Source organism: Glycine soja, chromosome 8, assembly GCF_004193775.1.
Source record: "Glycine soja cultivar W05 chromosome 8, ASM419377v2, whole genome shotgun sequence".
In the NCBI taxonomy this organism is placed as follows: Eukaryota; Viridiplantae; Streptophyta; class Magnoliopsida; order Fabales; family Fabaceae; genus Glycine; species Glycine soja.
In genome coordinates, this window is record NC_041009.1 from 41,517,800 (window position 1) to 41,533,489 (window position 15,690).

A 15,690-nucleotide genomic window follows, 5' to 3' on the forward strand; every position below is an offset into this window, starting at 1 on the left:
CGATTACAAGAAACTGGTAATCAATTACCAGAGAGTAAAAACGCTAGTAACTTAGAAAATTTCAAGAAAAACTCTTTGAAAAACAAAACTGTGCTATGTTGTTTTTTGAAAAATCTTTTCAATACTTCCCTTGTGAAGTCTTCTTGATTTCTTCTCTTGAATCTTGAAATCAATCTCTATTGATTCTTGAATCTTCTTGATTTCTTCTTATGAAACTGAAATTAAACTTGATCTTGAACTTGTTGACTCCTTCTTGAAATCATTCTTGGGCTTTTTGTCATTATCTTTGTCATTATCAAAACTACTTGAATCAACTTGATTCATCATGATGAAGCTTGCTTCTACACTTAGGAAACGTAACAACAAACAGGTATGAAAATGTTCAATTATTTCTATTAACGTTGATGGATTGATGGAATTTTATTGTTGTATGTGTTATTGTTATTTGTGTATGTGAAATGTAAGGTTGAATATGCTCACTGGGCTTTAAAAGAGTGTTACAGAATAGCCTTGGAGACTTATGTAGTGTCTAGGATGCCATGAACAACATGATGACGCTACAGCACACGGAAATTAAAGCATCCTTTGAAACAAGTACACATGTGGTTGGACATGTCTTTAAAAAAACCTTATACAAGAGGCTTCTTGGAATGGTTTCAAGGTATGCTTTAAATTAGATTGCTGCTGAATTTGAGCGTGTACATTATGCAGGCAAGAATCCTTCCACTTGTGATTATGTCATGAGAACCACACATGGTCTTCCATGTGTATGTGAGCTATCTAAATATGTTGTTGGTTGCACCCCACTAGATTCAATCCATATGTTCTTGAGGAGACTTAGTTTTTCAGATCAAGGGTTATCTGAGCCCGAAGTGACCATCAAGGAAGAGATGGAAACCATATCTAAAAGATTTGAAGAACTTGATGTTTGTGGTAAGTTTACTCTAAAGACTAAACTTCGGGAAATTGCATACCCTGATCAAAATTCTATGTGTCCTCCTTCAGCAAAGGTTAACACAAAAGGTGCACCGAAGAAACCGATGAACAGAAACCCAAGGTCAACAAAGAGCCATCCATCTTATTGGAAGTATGTAGATGCTTTTCATTCTGTGCAAAATAGAAATTCGTCAGTGAGGCGTAGTGCATCATCTTCTGACCAACCCAATCCAAGAAGGATCATGCCTATGTTGGATCAATTTCAGCCATTTATCCACGACTTCATTGACAATATTGTGGATGTCAAAGTTGATGGAAACTGTGGATATCGGTCGATTGCCGGTTTATTAGGTATGTGTGAAGACTCTTGGTCGTTGGTCCACAACCATCTGCTTAAAGAACTTGGCAAATTCTCATATGACTATATCAAGCTCTTTGGTGGCACAGACAGATTTGAGGAATTAAGGATGTCACTACTTGTTGATGGGTTAACCAAAGTATGTAATTTATGTTTTTCTTTTAAGAGTTAACTTTAATTTGACGTCTATATTTGTTTCATTCAGGTGAATATGGATAAGTGGATGGATATAACTGACATGGGATATGTCATTGCATCAAGGTATAATGTAATCCTTGTATCATTGTCTCAACAACAAAGCATGACATTCTTTCCTCTTAGAAGTCAACCACCAGCAGATTCTTCAGTGCATCGCATAATTTGTATCGGTCACGTTATGACAATCATTTTGTTCAGGTACATTCTAGATATCAAGTCTTTTTTTATATTTATGCAATCAGTTGTGGACGGTTGAATTAATATTGTTTTTGCATGTACAATTGGTTTATTTAAAAGACCGTTGTCCTTTACCGCCTGTAGCATTGTTATGGTCTAGCAATTGTCATCCTCAGGCAAAGCAGTGGTCAACTCCATATATTAGTAGAATGCAGCATTACAGAAGCTTCATGATGTTCAAAAGAGACTATGTTGACATAAATGATGACTGAACATGTACCTTTTAATGGTTGATCGTTATGAATTTTAATCTCACATTAGAAAATATTTAAAGTTGTGTTAAGAAAAAATTAATTGGTGCAACTAAAATAAAGTACGCATGTATGATAAATCGTTGTCTAAGTTGACAACACATTGTGAAATGCATGCGTATTAACATAAAGTGTGACAGGACATTGTAAGACTTGACAACACATTCTGATGCATGATAAAGCATGTCACAACATTGCTGTAGTTGACAACACAAACAGAAATCATATGCACGCGTCTCTATTTTTAAAAAAAATTGAAGCAATGATACTAAAACTCATCTATATATAATGACACACCCGAACACTGTAAAAAATCACACACTCTCTCCTAACCCAATTCCTAGAACAAAGTATGACATTCTTGAGAGAAACAAGCAGTCAGACAATTGTGAACTCGACATTAGGTTTTATTTTTCCAAATGGATCCATTGTTCACAATGACAATGGTGTTTATTTTCAAACTTCCACTCTAGTACCTATTTGAGTACCTAACGCTTGTGATTTTCAAACGTTAAAAACCAGAATACACAATACCCTTCAGCTAACCGACAAACAATATTTGGATGAAATTTACTACCGGCAGCCATTCACAAATATAGGTAACCAATTTCGCTTTCAATGTATGCAACTGAAAAATGATGATGATGTTAACACAATGTTAATGTGTAATCATCAATTTTCATGTGTTGGTCCGATTGAGTTATTATGAACCATTGGTAGAACACCAAATGTTATATTAAACTTACTTGAAGCGACAATGACCTCTACTCATGATGTCCTGCTATATTATAACGGGAGGTGGAACATGTCACGCCAACATGAGTTAGTTGGTTACTCGTTCACAAGAAAAAATCCCAAAAAGTTTGACATTCCTTCCAGATGTACCATGGATGAACTGAAGGATTTGATCAAGCAAGTTGCGCCTCATGGGATTCCCCCTTATGGTATTCATGAAACACAAACGGTAAGACGATTATTTTTCGACAACCAAGCCACCATGAGTATTCAGATAAAATTATCAAATTCAAAATTATTGAAATGAAAACTAATGATGACGTGCTAAAGGTCTTAGTGCAGTCTAACTACTGGAAACAATTTGGGCCAATAGAAATTTTAGCTATTTTTAGTAAACATGTAATGGAAATGGAAGACGACATGTCCTTGTCGCAAAATTAGCATTACTTAGTTGTAGTATTTCACGCAAATTTTATTTATTTCCACTATGTTGAAGTTAATGTAGTATTTGAATTCGTGTCCATTACGGAATGAAACCGTATGATTATTATTTTATGTTTATGGTTTACCTAAATCAAGAAATTCGTTAAATTAAAATGATAACAAAGAGTAAATAAAAAACTCCCTATCTATCAACTTATTACATTTTTACTTTTTTTTTCATATTCTTCTTTTTCAACGAATTTGGAATCAAGTAATTTTAATAATAACATTTTAACGTTAATACTAATATTTCGACGAATTAACGTTAAATTAAAATTATAAACCAAAATAACTTAAAATATACAAAATGTTCAGTAAAAAACAAAATGTTATCAAATACAAGAAAATTATATACATTGTCCAAATATGAAAATATAAAATGTCTAAAGAAACTATGGTTGATCCGTGTGCCGCCTACGTCGAGACCTCACATACACATTGTCGTCTTCTGTGACACCCCTAGCAATCCTAATGCATTCTTCCATTTCAATTCTTGGCTTAAGGTTTTCCACTGAAGTCAAAAGTAATACAAACTAAACAAATTTCAAACCAATATCAACATGTTCATGTTCAAACAAATCAAACAGTACAATACAAACCAAACAATGTAGCATAATCAAATTTCAAAGCAATATCAATATCAAACAATTATAGCATAATTTGAAACTTATTTCATTATTCATTCGTATTCTACTTTAGCCTAAAACCCTAAAAAATAACCCTAAACCCTAATAACAAACATTTTCAATAAATTAAAACCTATTTGGCATTTTTTAAAATTAAAATAGGGTAATACGGATCAAGTTGATCCGCAAGAACCATACGTATGCTTCTCATGGATCAAGTTGATCCGTAGGACGCATACAGATCAAGTTGATTTGTATGTCTCTTACGGATTAAGTTGATCTGCAAGAACCACACGGATCAACTTGATCCGCAAGAAGCATACGGATCAAGTTGATCTGTATGCTTCTCACGGATCAAGTTGATCCGTATGACTCTTACAGATCAACTTGATTCGTGAGAGGCATACGGATCAACTTGATCCGTATACTTCTTGCGGATCAAAACACATTACGGATCATCTAAATCTTACTGCGGATCATCTAAATCCTAACCTATCTCTATTGCGGATAACCTAAATCCCTATGCGGATCAACTAAATCCCTGCAAAATACACTACACAAGCAAAAATGGAAGGAAAATGACACAAGAAAAGGGAGAAGAGGCTTACCTCGACGGTGGAGCAGCGTAATGCACATCTTGCCGGAAGAGAAGAACCGAAAAACCACCACGAACACGTCGGCAATAATGCTAAAGAAGAACATAAGAAGAAGATAGGTTAGGCGCGGGATGAAGAAGAAGAACGGGCTCAAGAAGAAGGGGCACTCAGGGTCGCGGAAGAAGAACAGGCTGGGTGCACAAAAGTTTTTTTAAAAAAAGGGCGTATTTTAGACTTTTACCATTAAGTGTTGGGTTCACCTAGCATGGACCTTCGTTTTATTTTAGGTTCGCCCACAATTTGAATTAAAGCCCAAACCAAAGAAAAAAATCATAACAAAATAAGAAGAATAATTATAAAGTAGTAATATATTTTGTTTAATGTCTAAAATAATTCATATGGGGATGTAGCTCAGATGGTAGAGCGCTCGCTTAGCATGCGAGAGGTACGGGGATCGATACCCCGCATCTCCACTTTTTCTTTTACTCAATTTTTACTATTTTCCTTTTCCAGAATTTTAAATTGCATCGCACAAATGCATTATGATTTATGCTATGCTTTGCCTCAACGGGGAAGTGCCTTAAACTGAAAGCAAGAAACCAAAATATATGACCAAAGGAAAAAAAATCCATATGACTAATTAAATTACCCAACAAATTTTGTAGCAGCATATTCAGAATAGCCTCTATCCCACATAAAAATAGATATTTATGTTTCTGTAGAAGTATATTAATATACCAATTATTATTTATTTATTTATTCATTTTTTAATTGTTAATATTGATAAATATAAATTCAAGAATATATATTAGTATATATTAATTTATACCATATTCATTAATTTATTAACAATAGTTTGATTTCTTAATTTAAATATATATACATATTAATTTATACTTATTAATATGATATTTAAAAATTTAAATACTAATTTGTGTTTAATAGTAAAATATTTACCAAGGTATGCAAAATAAATTTTAGTGAGATATAGAAAAAAAAGTATTACATTAATAATAATATCTTATTTATGTCATTAGCTAAAGCATGAAAAGAAAAAAACAAGAATTTTAACAAGGCAATTTTATAAAATAAAAATTTATTTAAAGCATGGTAATTAAGTTATATATAATTAAGATATATATATATATATATATATTAAAAAGTATAAAATATTGTTTATTTGATTTTATAATATTATATATTATTTATTTAATAATAGTAAATATATGCACAAATCTAGTTTGATTTTATAATATTATATACATCCCCTAGCCATTTATAGGCAAATTGCGAACTATAAATTAATATTAGAAAGCTCAACTTAATGGCTAAGTTTCAACTGTAGGTGGTGCAAAAAGGCTTGAATCGTCTAGTGTGACTGTTTTTACGATTTGCAGTAAATTTTAACTTTCATCCATTTTGGTCTAATCGCATAATTTCACCACGGTGAAGGAAGCACATTAGAAGTGCAACTCATGCTATATATGTTGTGAAGCAATATGTAGTCTAAGTTTTACAGTTTGATTTAATTATATATATGTCTACTAAAATGGTATGGCGATATTCATGCCCGTGACCCTCCAGGATTATGGGTTATATAGATTATTTGTGGGCTAGAATCCAAATGTTCATCTCTAGAAGTGAGATAAAAAATTTAAAAATATAATAGTTATTTCTTTTTATTGTGATTCGATAACCTAAATCAAACTAGCTCGATTTTAATCTAATTGATTAAAAAAATTTAAAAACTTAAACCAAACCAATCTAATAAAATATGATATGTTTGGATTTGATTTTACCCTAAAGTCAGACCAACTTAATTTATGAATATCTCTATGAAACTTTAAGAAATCACAAGAATGACAATGTAATTTGTTCAACATAAAAATATAAAATTATATACTGTCTAAAATTAGAATTAAGAACACACAATCAATGAGAGATAATACACATACAAAGAAGAGTTAATCCTTGAAATTTTGATTCATTATTACTTAGTCCTTAGAATTTACAATATTGAAAAGAAGTCTCCTAAACTCTAATTGGATACTCATTTTAGTTCAAAGTTAACAACAACATATGTATTGATAATATTAACATATGTTTAGAGACAAAATGAACTATAGTTTTAAGTTAAAATTTTGTTAAATTTAAATAGTTTATTGGCTATGTTTTATAATACAAAATAATTTTATATTGTTAATCAATCAAAAATATCAATGATATAACTTTTAAGGTAATTATGACTTTTAAGATAATTAATGTAAAAATAGACAAACTTATTGGTAGTATATAAATTCATAATAATATAAAATTAAGTTATATGGTTAATGTTGGTTTTTTTCTTTCTTTTAACCAAAAAAATACTCTTTTTTCTTTTTCTAAAAAGATTTATCTTTCATAAAGTTACACCTTACAAATATTAAAATGGAAATTAAAGACAATTCTAAAAGTGCTATATGTGATGATTAAGAAATACAAGTATTTTTTTTGGTATGAGTAAGAGATACAAGTATAAAATCAAAATCCTTAAATTGTAATTAAAGAAAATCCAAAAAGTACCCAACTATTTTCCTTAAAATGTAACGAGCAAATTACAACAATACCTCCTACTATTTTAATCATTATGTTTACATCCTATGTACGAGTATTAGTGTAACACTTGAGGAGATAATATTTTCAGGATAATGTTTAGCTCTTGCTTTTTTTATATATAATATTTTCAAACATATAAAAAAATTAATGTAATATTTTTAAACTTAAAGGAGAATTAATGTAAAAAAAAAATAAAAAAAGTAAAATCATATGTAATTTAATAAAAGATCAGGAGGTGCGTTGTGTAATTTGTTGAAATGTAATTAAACTCCAACCCCAATGTAATGACCCAAATTTGAGCAGGGTTAGGTAGGTTGGCGATGATCTATAAACGGTGCGTTTGAGCTGGTAGTTATTATTATTCTCAAGAAAGAAATTGTGATTGCAGGGTGGAAGAGGAGTGTAGCAGAATCAGATCGAGATTTTGAAGTCTGCACTTCTCGCAACTGCAACCAAATTCTCTCTCTCTCTCTCTCACTGTGTTGGATCCTTCATCAGGTATTCATCCATTCTTCTTCTTCTCTTCCATAACATAGATCCTTTCACTATCCAAACTCATTCCCTCACTCAACCACTTCATTCTCACTTAAACCATTTTTCACTTTCTCAAATTAACCAATCACCAAAAAGCCTTGCTATTATTATCTCATTATCTCACACCTTCGGATTCTGATTCGCAGAGGGACACACAAACACACACAAGATGAATTTCCTGATGCGGTCCACATCACACGTCTACTCCGACAGGGAAAAACCTCCTTCTTCTTCGACGGCGGCGACGACCACTCCAACGACGACTCCCCACGCAGACGGCGCGTCGTCTTTGGAGAGTCTCATGTCCGACGACCCCTACGCCCAAGTCGAGCACTTCGACGGAGAGGCCGAGGGCGAAAACGGCGCTCAGAGCTCCAGAAACGACGCTCCCGTTCTGGCCAAGCACGTGGATGTTTCCGAAGACGAAGGGTGGATCACCATTCCTTACAGTATGTATTGCAACACTAACACGAACTTGTCTCTGTGCTTTGTTTTAGTTTAGACAGTGTTTGTTTGGTTAGTTTAATGAAACAGGAAATGGGGTTAGAGAGTGGTAGTAGTGTTTTAGTTCTACTAAAAGGAGTGAGATCAAGGAGAGTATGGCATAGAATTGAACTGTTTTGGTCCCAATCAACTAGTGATATGGTCTTAGTACGAAGTAGTGTATCAAAATCAAATTCTAAGATGGTATCAAGAGTCTATCCTAATGATTGTTCATTGGCCAATTGGGATGTTATGGGACCACCCGCAAATGACTAGTGTTATGGACTTCACACTTGAGGTCTCCAGTCCTCCTCGGTGAGGTGGTGTGTTGGAAATCCCACATTAATTAGTGATATGACCAAAGTAGTGGATATAACTAGGAGCAATCCTCTCCTTACAAGCCGAAGCAGGTTTTGTATTGTTGAGTTAGACTTAAACTCGAATTCTAAGAAACTGTTTAGGCCCTATTTGGATAAATTTATGCATAAGTAGTTACAAGAGAAGAAAATAAGAATTAAAAATGAATTGAGTTTTCTCATAAATTAAAATTAACTTGTGCATTACGGATTCAATGGAAACTCTCTCATTTAGCTTATGTAAAAGTTGATTCTAACATATGTATAAGCTAATTTTAACTAATGAGAGAAGTTTAATTCATTCTACCTTATTTTTCTTTTCCCATCTACGAGTGCTTATAGAAAAATTTATCCATAGAGGGCTTATTCTGATTTGCCTATCTGTTAATTGGTAAGTGACAACTGAGATTTGGACATGAGTGAAATTACAACCAAGATGATTTTTGTTAGCATTCAATTTTAAGTTTTAGGGTTTAGTGTTATGAGGGCACAATATTTTTGTCTATACTTGATGATGTTATGGGTGAGATTGTTTTGCTGATGTGATGTGATGCATCTGATTCTAAATTTTTGTTTTTATAGAGGAAATTCCTGAGAACTGGAATCATGTGTCAGATATGCAGTCCTTGCGCTCTCTAGATCGCTCCTTTCTTTTTCCTGGTAAGATTCTTTCCTTCTTTGGTGCATGAATCTTGATGTTTAGATGCCTTATTTGATCTAACAGGTCCCATGGGAAGTTGATGGGATCTAATTTATTTTCGGAATTCAGGTGAACAAGTTCATATCCTAGCGTGCCTGTCTGCTTGTAAGCAGGACATGGAGATTATTACTCCATTTAAAGTTGCTGCCGTGATGAGTAAGAATGGCATGGGTCACGGTCCTGACAAAGAAAATGGAAATGTTGAAAACAGGAATGATTCAGTATCTGGAGAAGGGAAGCTGAGTCCTAGCAGACAAGAGCAGAAAGAGGAAAAACAGGAAAAAGTGAAGACTGATCACCAGGCGGATGCTTCTGCTGGTGAATCCCTTCTAAGGATGGAGGTTCACAAAAGACAAACTGCATTGTTGCTGCAAAAATTTGAGAATTCTCACTTCTTTGCAAGGATTTCTGAGTCCGATGAGCCGCTTTGGTCTAAACGAGGTTCTTCAGAAAAGTTCAATTCCTCCGAACTAAATGGGCCAAAGATCTCATCATTTGAAATTAAAGACACTGCAAAAAATGCATCTTCTATTAGTGCAGTTATTGATAGAGCAAATTTTGATGCAACTATTTCTGGTGGAGTGGCGAGAAATTCCGTCCAGTGTTGTGCCCTACCAAATGGAGACATAGTGGTATGTGCCATAAAATTTCAGTAACTACGAATATGATCATTCATTTTCATGTGTCTGATGGAGTACTACTTTTTACTTAAATTTGGGACTGAGCCTTATAAGTTTTCTTCTTCCCCTTTGGTCGCTTCAATTTTCCACTTCCCCAGCATGCAACACAGATAATCTATTTGGCATCTAACTCATTTGTTCATCCCGTTTACAAAATTCATGGAAATTTTTTAGCAAAAATGTATAAAACTTTATTGCATCTGGATGATGTTGTGCTATGAGTTTATTGTCTACCATCCAATTCATTTGTTCATCCTGTTTTGTTGATAAGGACTTGGATGTTATGGGGTGCCTAAGTCCCACACTGAGTAGTGTGGGATGCTTGGTGGACTATTTAAGTAAGTGGCTTGGTTCTCTCCCCTTAGCAGCTAGCTTTTATGGGAGGTTTCCCCAAGTGCTTGGGTGCTTATCATTTGTAAAACTCATTGAAAATCATTTAGTAGAACGGTATAAAATCTTACTTTATCTTGGTGATATTGTGCTTTGAGTTTATTGCAAGCTCTGCTAGTCTGCTTTGATTCTTCTTGTAACTGCATTATCAATGTTTACACTATTTTATATTTCTCTGGGGCATTTGGAGCCAAATATTTCCTTGTGGTACTTGGGCTGTTGTTGTGGAGTATATTGACCTGTGTATTATTGTCATAATTTAGATTTCTGGAACATACCTTTTGTGATGTAGGCATTGCTTCACTTTAGTCTTTCACTTGCTGAAAACCTTGGTCTCTTATCTACATTTTACTTAAGCTTTTGTTAAATTTCAAATATATTTTAATGGCATATGCCTTGCCTCTATAATACCTCAGAGATCTTTATGAAAATTTTGTCCTGTGATATCCTCCTAATTATGCCTGACCATTCTCATTACTCAGATTACTGATCTGATTCTATTTTCCTGTTTGGAAGGATCCAGGTTCTTTTACAGGTGAATGTTGGTGTTGATTTTCTTAGAGACCCTTGTATAGAAATTCTCCAATATGAAAAGTATCAGGAGAAAGTATTGTCTTCTGAGAACCAGAACAATTCAGTTCACACAAATCAGGATCCATGTGGAGCACTATTAAAATGGATACTTCCATTAGATAACACTCTCCCCCCTGCTACCCGCCCGTTATCTCCTCCTCAATTTTCTTTGAATTCAGGTATCGGTAACACCTCTCAGAGGTCCAATTCTTCAGCATCACCTGGCTCTCAATTATTTTCCTTTGGCAGCCATTTTAGAAGTTACTCCATGTCTGCATTACCCCAAAATACAAATGCACCAAGTCCTCCTTTAAAAGCCGCTAGTTCTAAGCCAAGCTTTGATATTGAAGATTGGGATCAATTCCCATCTCAGAAATTAAGAAAAAAAAATGGAGTTGAAGAACTTTTATCTTTTCGAGGTGTTTCATTGGAGCCAGAAAGGTTTTCCGTTTGCTGTGGATTAGAAGGTATCTACACACCTGGAAGAAGGTGGAGAAGGAAATTTGAAATAATACAACCTGTAGAGATTCATTCCTTTGCAGCTGACTGTAATTCAGAGGATCTTCTGTGCGTTCAGATAAAGGTTTGAACTATAATGTCACTGAACCAAATTATCTGGCATATTTACCCTTTATTTTTGTTGAATATTACTTTTTTTTTTTTGGGGGGGGGGGGGGGGGGGGGGAATTGTACTGTTTATCTTCTGTTTTTATTAATATTTCATAAGTTGTTCTCCAGAATGTTGCTCCTGCACATGTTCCAGATATTGTGATATTTATAGATGCCATAACAATAGTTTTTGAAGAGGCTACAAAAATTGGACCTCCATCCTCATTACCAATTGCATGTATTGAAGCTGGAAATGGCCATTCTTTACCAAATTTAGCCCTCAGGTTTTTGTTTTTTTCAAGAATCTTATTTTTTTTTTGTATTGTTGCTTATCTGATATCATGCTGTATACACCCCAGGTTTTTCAGTTACATATGCTTGTTTCATGATGCCGTGTAAGCTATCCATGAGTATGGGACAATGGGTTCAATACTATGAATTGATGTGGAAAAGGCCTTAAATTTTCTTTATTACCATGTAGGTTTAGGAATGGGAGAATCTTGTTTTGGAAGAGTAGAAATGTAATATTTCATTGTTACCTTTGAATTTTATTTAAAAGATTTTAATAATCCTGTAAAATACCATGCTGCATGTGCCCCTGGCTAATCAGTTATGTATGCTTGTGCTGACCCAACCCAACCTGCACAGGAGGGGGGAAATTGTTTCAAAATGCCTTGTAAGCTATCCTTGAGTGTGGGTTCAATATGCAAATGAGAACACCAATTATAGTGGTTTAGGAAAGGCCTTAAATTTTCTTTAGTACCATATATTATATAAGTTTAGGAAATGTAGGGGAATCTTGCTATTGACAGTATGGGGAAAGTAAGGGTGATATAGATAGATAGATAGATGGATAGAGAGAGGGAGAGAGAGAGAGAGAGGGATCAACTTACACCAAGAGTTACTCTTCATCTTTACCATTCATTTTCTTGGAATCTAATGGTTCTAATAAGTCACTAATCTAATGGTTCTTATTATGGACGCGGCTCACAAATTTGGAGAAGGATTTCAACTCTCACTATAACTGCTGGTCTTCCAACATCAGAGCAGGGTTTCTTAATAGAGTAGGATAGAATATTAGAGCAAACTTTTGTAAGAATCTAAATTAAAATTCAGATTGGTTCAATGAATACCAAATGTCATGGGACCAAATCTGGACTGTAATATATATTCCAAGTACCCCTGGTACTTCAATTAATACATATTATTATTTTCGCTGAAAAAAAAAATAAGTTTAGGAAATGTAGGGGAGTCTTGCTATTGACAGTATATATATATGTGTGTGTGTGTGTGTGACCTTTGAATTTTATTAAAAAGCATAATAACAATCCTGTGATATATCTGTATTTATTAAATTTAGACTAATGTGTATTACACTACTGTAATTGAATTTACTTAGTTTTCTTATTTGACCAACTGAATGGTGAATTGTTGGAGGACATGGGAATGGCATGTTAGAAAGTAAAGGCTACGACAAGGATAATATTGTGAAATATTTTAATGTTTAGCAATAGAATAAACTTCCCCTGCCCTTGCAGATTTGGGGGAAATGTATTTTTAACTTTTGGTTATGTTAGGGAAGGGATTGAATCCTGCCAATCCCGTGCTTCATCCCCTCTTCTGGAGTGTATGAGTTTGTATCTTTTTTGAGTTTAAATCAATCTGATTAACTGTTAAAGAATGATAGAAAATGCTCAATACTAGTTGGTGAAATTCAGAATTTGGTATATCATTCATGTAATTAGCTCTAATCATCATCACATCTGACTAGAAGTTTCTAATTATAGGAGAGGTGAAGAACATTCTTTTATCCTTAAACCTGCAACTTCTATGTCAAAGAATTTAAAGGCTCCGGATGAAAGCTCTCAGTTTTCAAAGGTGCAATCTCCAAACTCAGCAAAATCAAGTATTTCCTCTAAGAGTCCTGACAGAACAAAGATTGCTTCAATTGACGATCAGTATGCAATTATGGTGTCTTGTCGATGCAATTATACAGGTAAGCTTTTTTGTCTCCTTGGTTTGTTAGTGTATTATCTTAATCTAAGGTGTTAATTAGTTGTTTTCTCCTTGTTTTTATGCTTAATACAGCATCAAGATTATTCTTTAAGCAAGCAACCAGTTGGCGACCACGTTCATCGAGGGATATTATAATCTCTGTTGCATCTGAGATGTCAGGAGAGTCTCCTGGACCTTATGAAAGAAATTCTCAACTTCCTGTGCAGGTCAATATATGTTTTACTATTGACTATCTTGAGTCAGGGTCTTGCATTGGAGCTCATATTTAGTTTGTTTTTGAATATTTTTCCTACTTAAATTACAATTTGATCAGTTTAATTGTTTCTTATTTATCAGGTTTTAACTCTTCAAGCTTCAAATTTGACATCTGAAGATCTAACTTTGACAGTGCTTGCTCCAGCCTCATTTACTTCACCCCCTTCAGTGGTCTCTCTGAGTTCACCCATTAGTCCAATGAGTCCTTTTATTGGTTTCAAAGAGTTTTTAGGAAGGATAAGTGTTGAAAGACATGTTGGTGCCACCCAGGGGGGGAGCTTTACTTCTCTTATAAAAGACAATGAGAAACAAAATGATGATGTCCGACCTCAGTCAGTTTCAGTGAATGATGATGTCATTTCTAGTTCTGGCCTAAGTTGTACACATCTTTGGCTGCAGAGTAGAGTTCCACTCGGGTAATATGTCAGCTCTCATTGTTATTTCTATGACTTTGTTAAAACTAACACTGATTAATTTAAAACCATGCATTGGCCACATCAGATGTATTCCATCTCAATCCACAGCCACCATTAAGCTTGAGCTACTTCCATTGACCGATGGCATAATTACACTTGACTCTTTGCAAATTGATGTCATGGAAAAAGGTATGAATCTTGAGACTTTTACTTCTTAATGCTTGAGCTTCTATCCGAAAATTATTTGGTCATTACTTAGTAATGATTTGATGGGAAGATGAACTGCTGCCTAAACGTCTGTTAATTCTACAACTGTCATGATTGTTTGGAAGAATCACTCATGACTCATGGGCACAGCAATTTTCGTCATGCATTTTATAAGGTGTTGGCTTCACCTAGGTGTGATGTTTCTGTGCCAGACACTCATTTGGGTCCTTTTTATATAGTTGTTCTGCTTGTGACTAGCCATTGATTTCTAGTTTTCCACTATGATCACTGTAGGTATTTATAGGTGCAAAGCATGTGTTCTCACAAGCATTATTGTTAAGAAGTTTGGTTTATTTTGTGCATTCCGTTATCAAAAACAGTTTCCCTGCTCTGCAAATATTGATAATCAAGATGCAAAATGCCAACTATGATATTGCTCAGGTTCTCATGGGTTTTTACATTATGGTCTGAACAGGTGTTACCTACATCCCTGAGCGCTCGCTAAAGATAAATGCAACATCTAGTATTTCGAAGGGGATTCTTTAAGATGGACTTAGGCTAGTTGCATTTCATTAAGCATGTTGTTATACAGTGCAGTAGAGAAGCAAATATGGACGATTTGTTTACTTGGATATGGAATTGTTCTTCCAACATACTCTTAATGGCACAAAGGTATCTTCAGTTATTGTAGCCTTGTGATGGAGTTGGCGTGTTAATTTGTTCAGGAATAGAGGTTCACTTTTGTATTGTAAAACCACGAGCTTAAAATAGATGATTGTCACGTACCCCTTTAAAGGGGAAGAATGTAATCTTTATAGATAGATCTATTTTTTTGTGAAGATGTATCCGACTCTTCAGAGTGAAAGCAATGAATCGCCTCGCGATTCATAGCATTAGGCAGCTGCAATTCAGTGAGTTTCAATTGATCATCAGTGGAGGAAGCCTTGTATTCATGAACTGCTACTTCACTTTTTTTTTTTGACAAATTATTGCACATGGTTGATGTGACTGCGTCAAAATCAAGTTTTTACTTTAGTTTTATTTTTTTTTTCGTCTAAGTTGAGGGGTCATTGAAATTGCGTTGCGTAGTTATGGAGAATATTTTAACATTACTTCCCTATATTCAAGACTCTTTTTTGTTTACCCTATATTTATGACTCTAGTGTTCCCAAACCTGCTTTTTATGGAGAATCTTACTGTATCCAAGTCTTTGCTTTTAACATCCTCCCGACCTTATTCCTGCTATGCTCTCTGTTGCGGACAGAGGGAAAAAAAATCTTACTCTATTTTTTGTATGTACACAGAACTAAAATAAAATCCCTTTGTGTTTTCTCTCTCTGTCTTTCTCTCTCTCTCTCTCTTTACTTTGTTCATTTATGGTAGCTTTAGAAGGAAGTTTAACTTGAAGTTAAATAGTTTTTGTTTTATTGATATAAAGGATTTCTCACTATTGTTA

At 34.2% G+C, this 15,690-nt stretch overlaps 1 protein-coding gene and 1 non-coding gene across 2 annotated transcripts; both read left to right on the forward strand.

The window, feature by feature from the left end:
• Window positions 1-4,820: 4,820 nt before the first annotated feature.
• TRNAA-AGC lies at window positions 4,821-4,893 on the forward strand. The gene has a single exon. It is a non-coding gene; the product is annotated as a tRNA-Ala (tRNA).
• Window positions 4,894-7,329: 2,436 nt separating this feature from the next.
• LOC114423246 lies at window positions 7,330-15,292 on the forward strand. The gene is made up of 11 exons (XM_028389924.1): window positions 7,330-7,513; window positions 7,696-7,998; window positions 8,971-9,048; window positions 9,158-9,720; window positions 10,682-11,314; window positions 11,470-11,624; window positions 13,128-13,336; window positions 13,429-13,562; window positions 13,693-14,027; window positions 14,113-14,216; window positions 14,710-15,292. The coding sequence occupies exons 2-11, from the start codon at window positions 7,719-7,721 to the stop codon at window positions 14,778-14,780; spliced, it is 2,562 nt and encodes an 853-aa protein (XP_028245725.1). The 5' UTR covers window positions 7,330-7,513; window positions 7,696-7,718; the 3' UTR covers window positions 14,781-15,292.
• The last annotated feature ends 398 nt before the right edge of the window (window positions 15,293-15,690 follow it).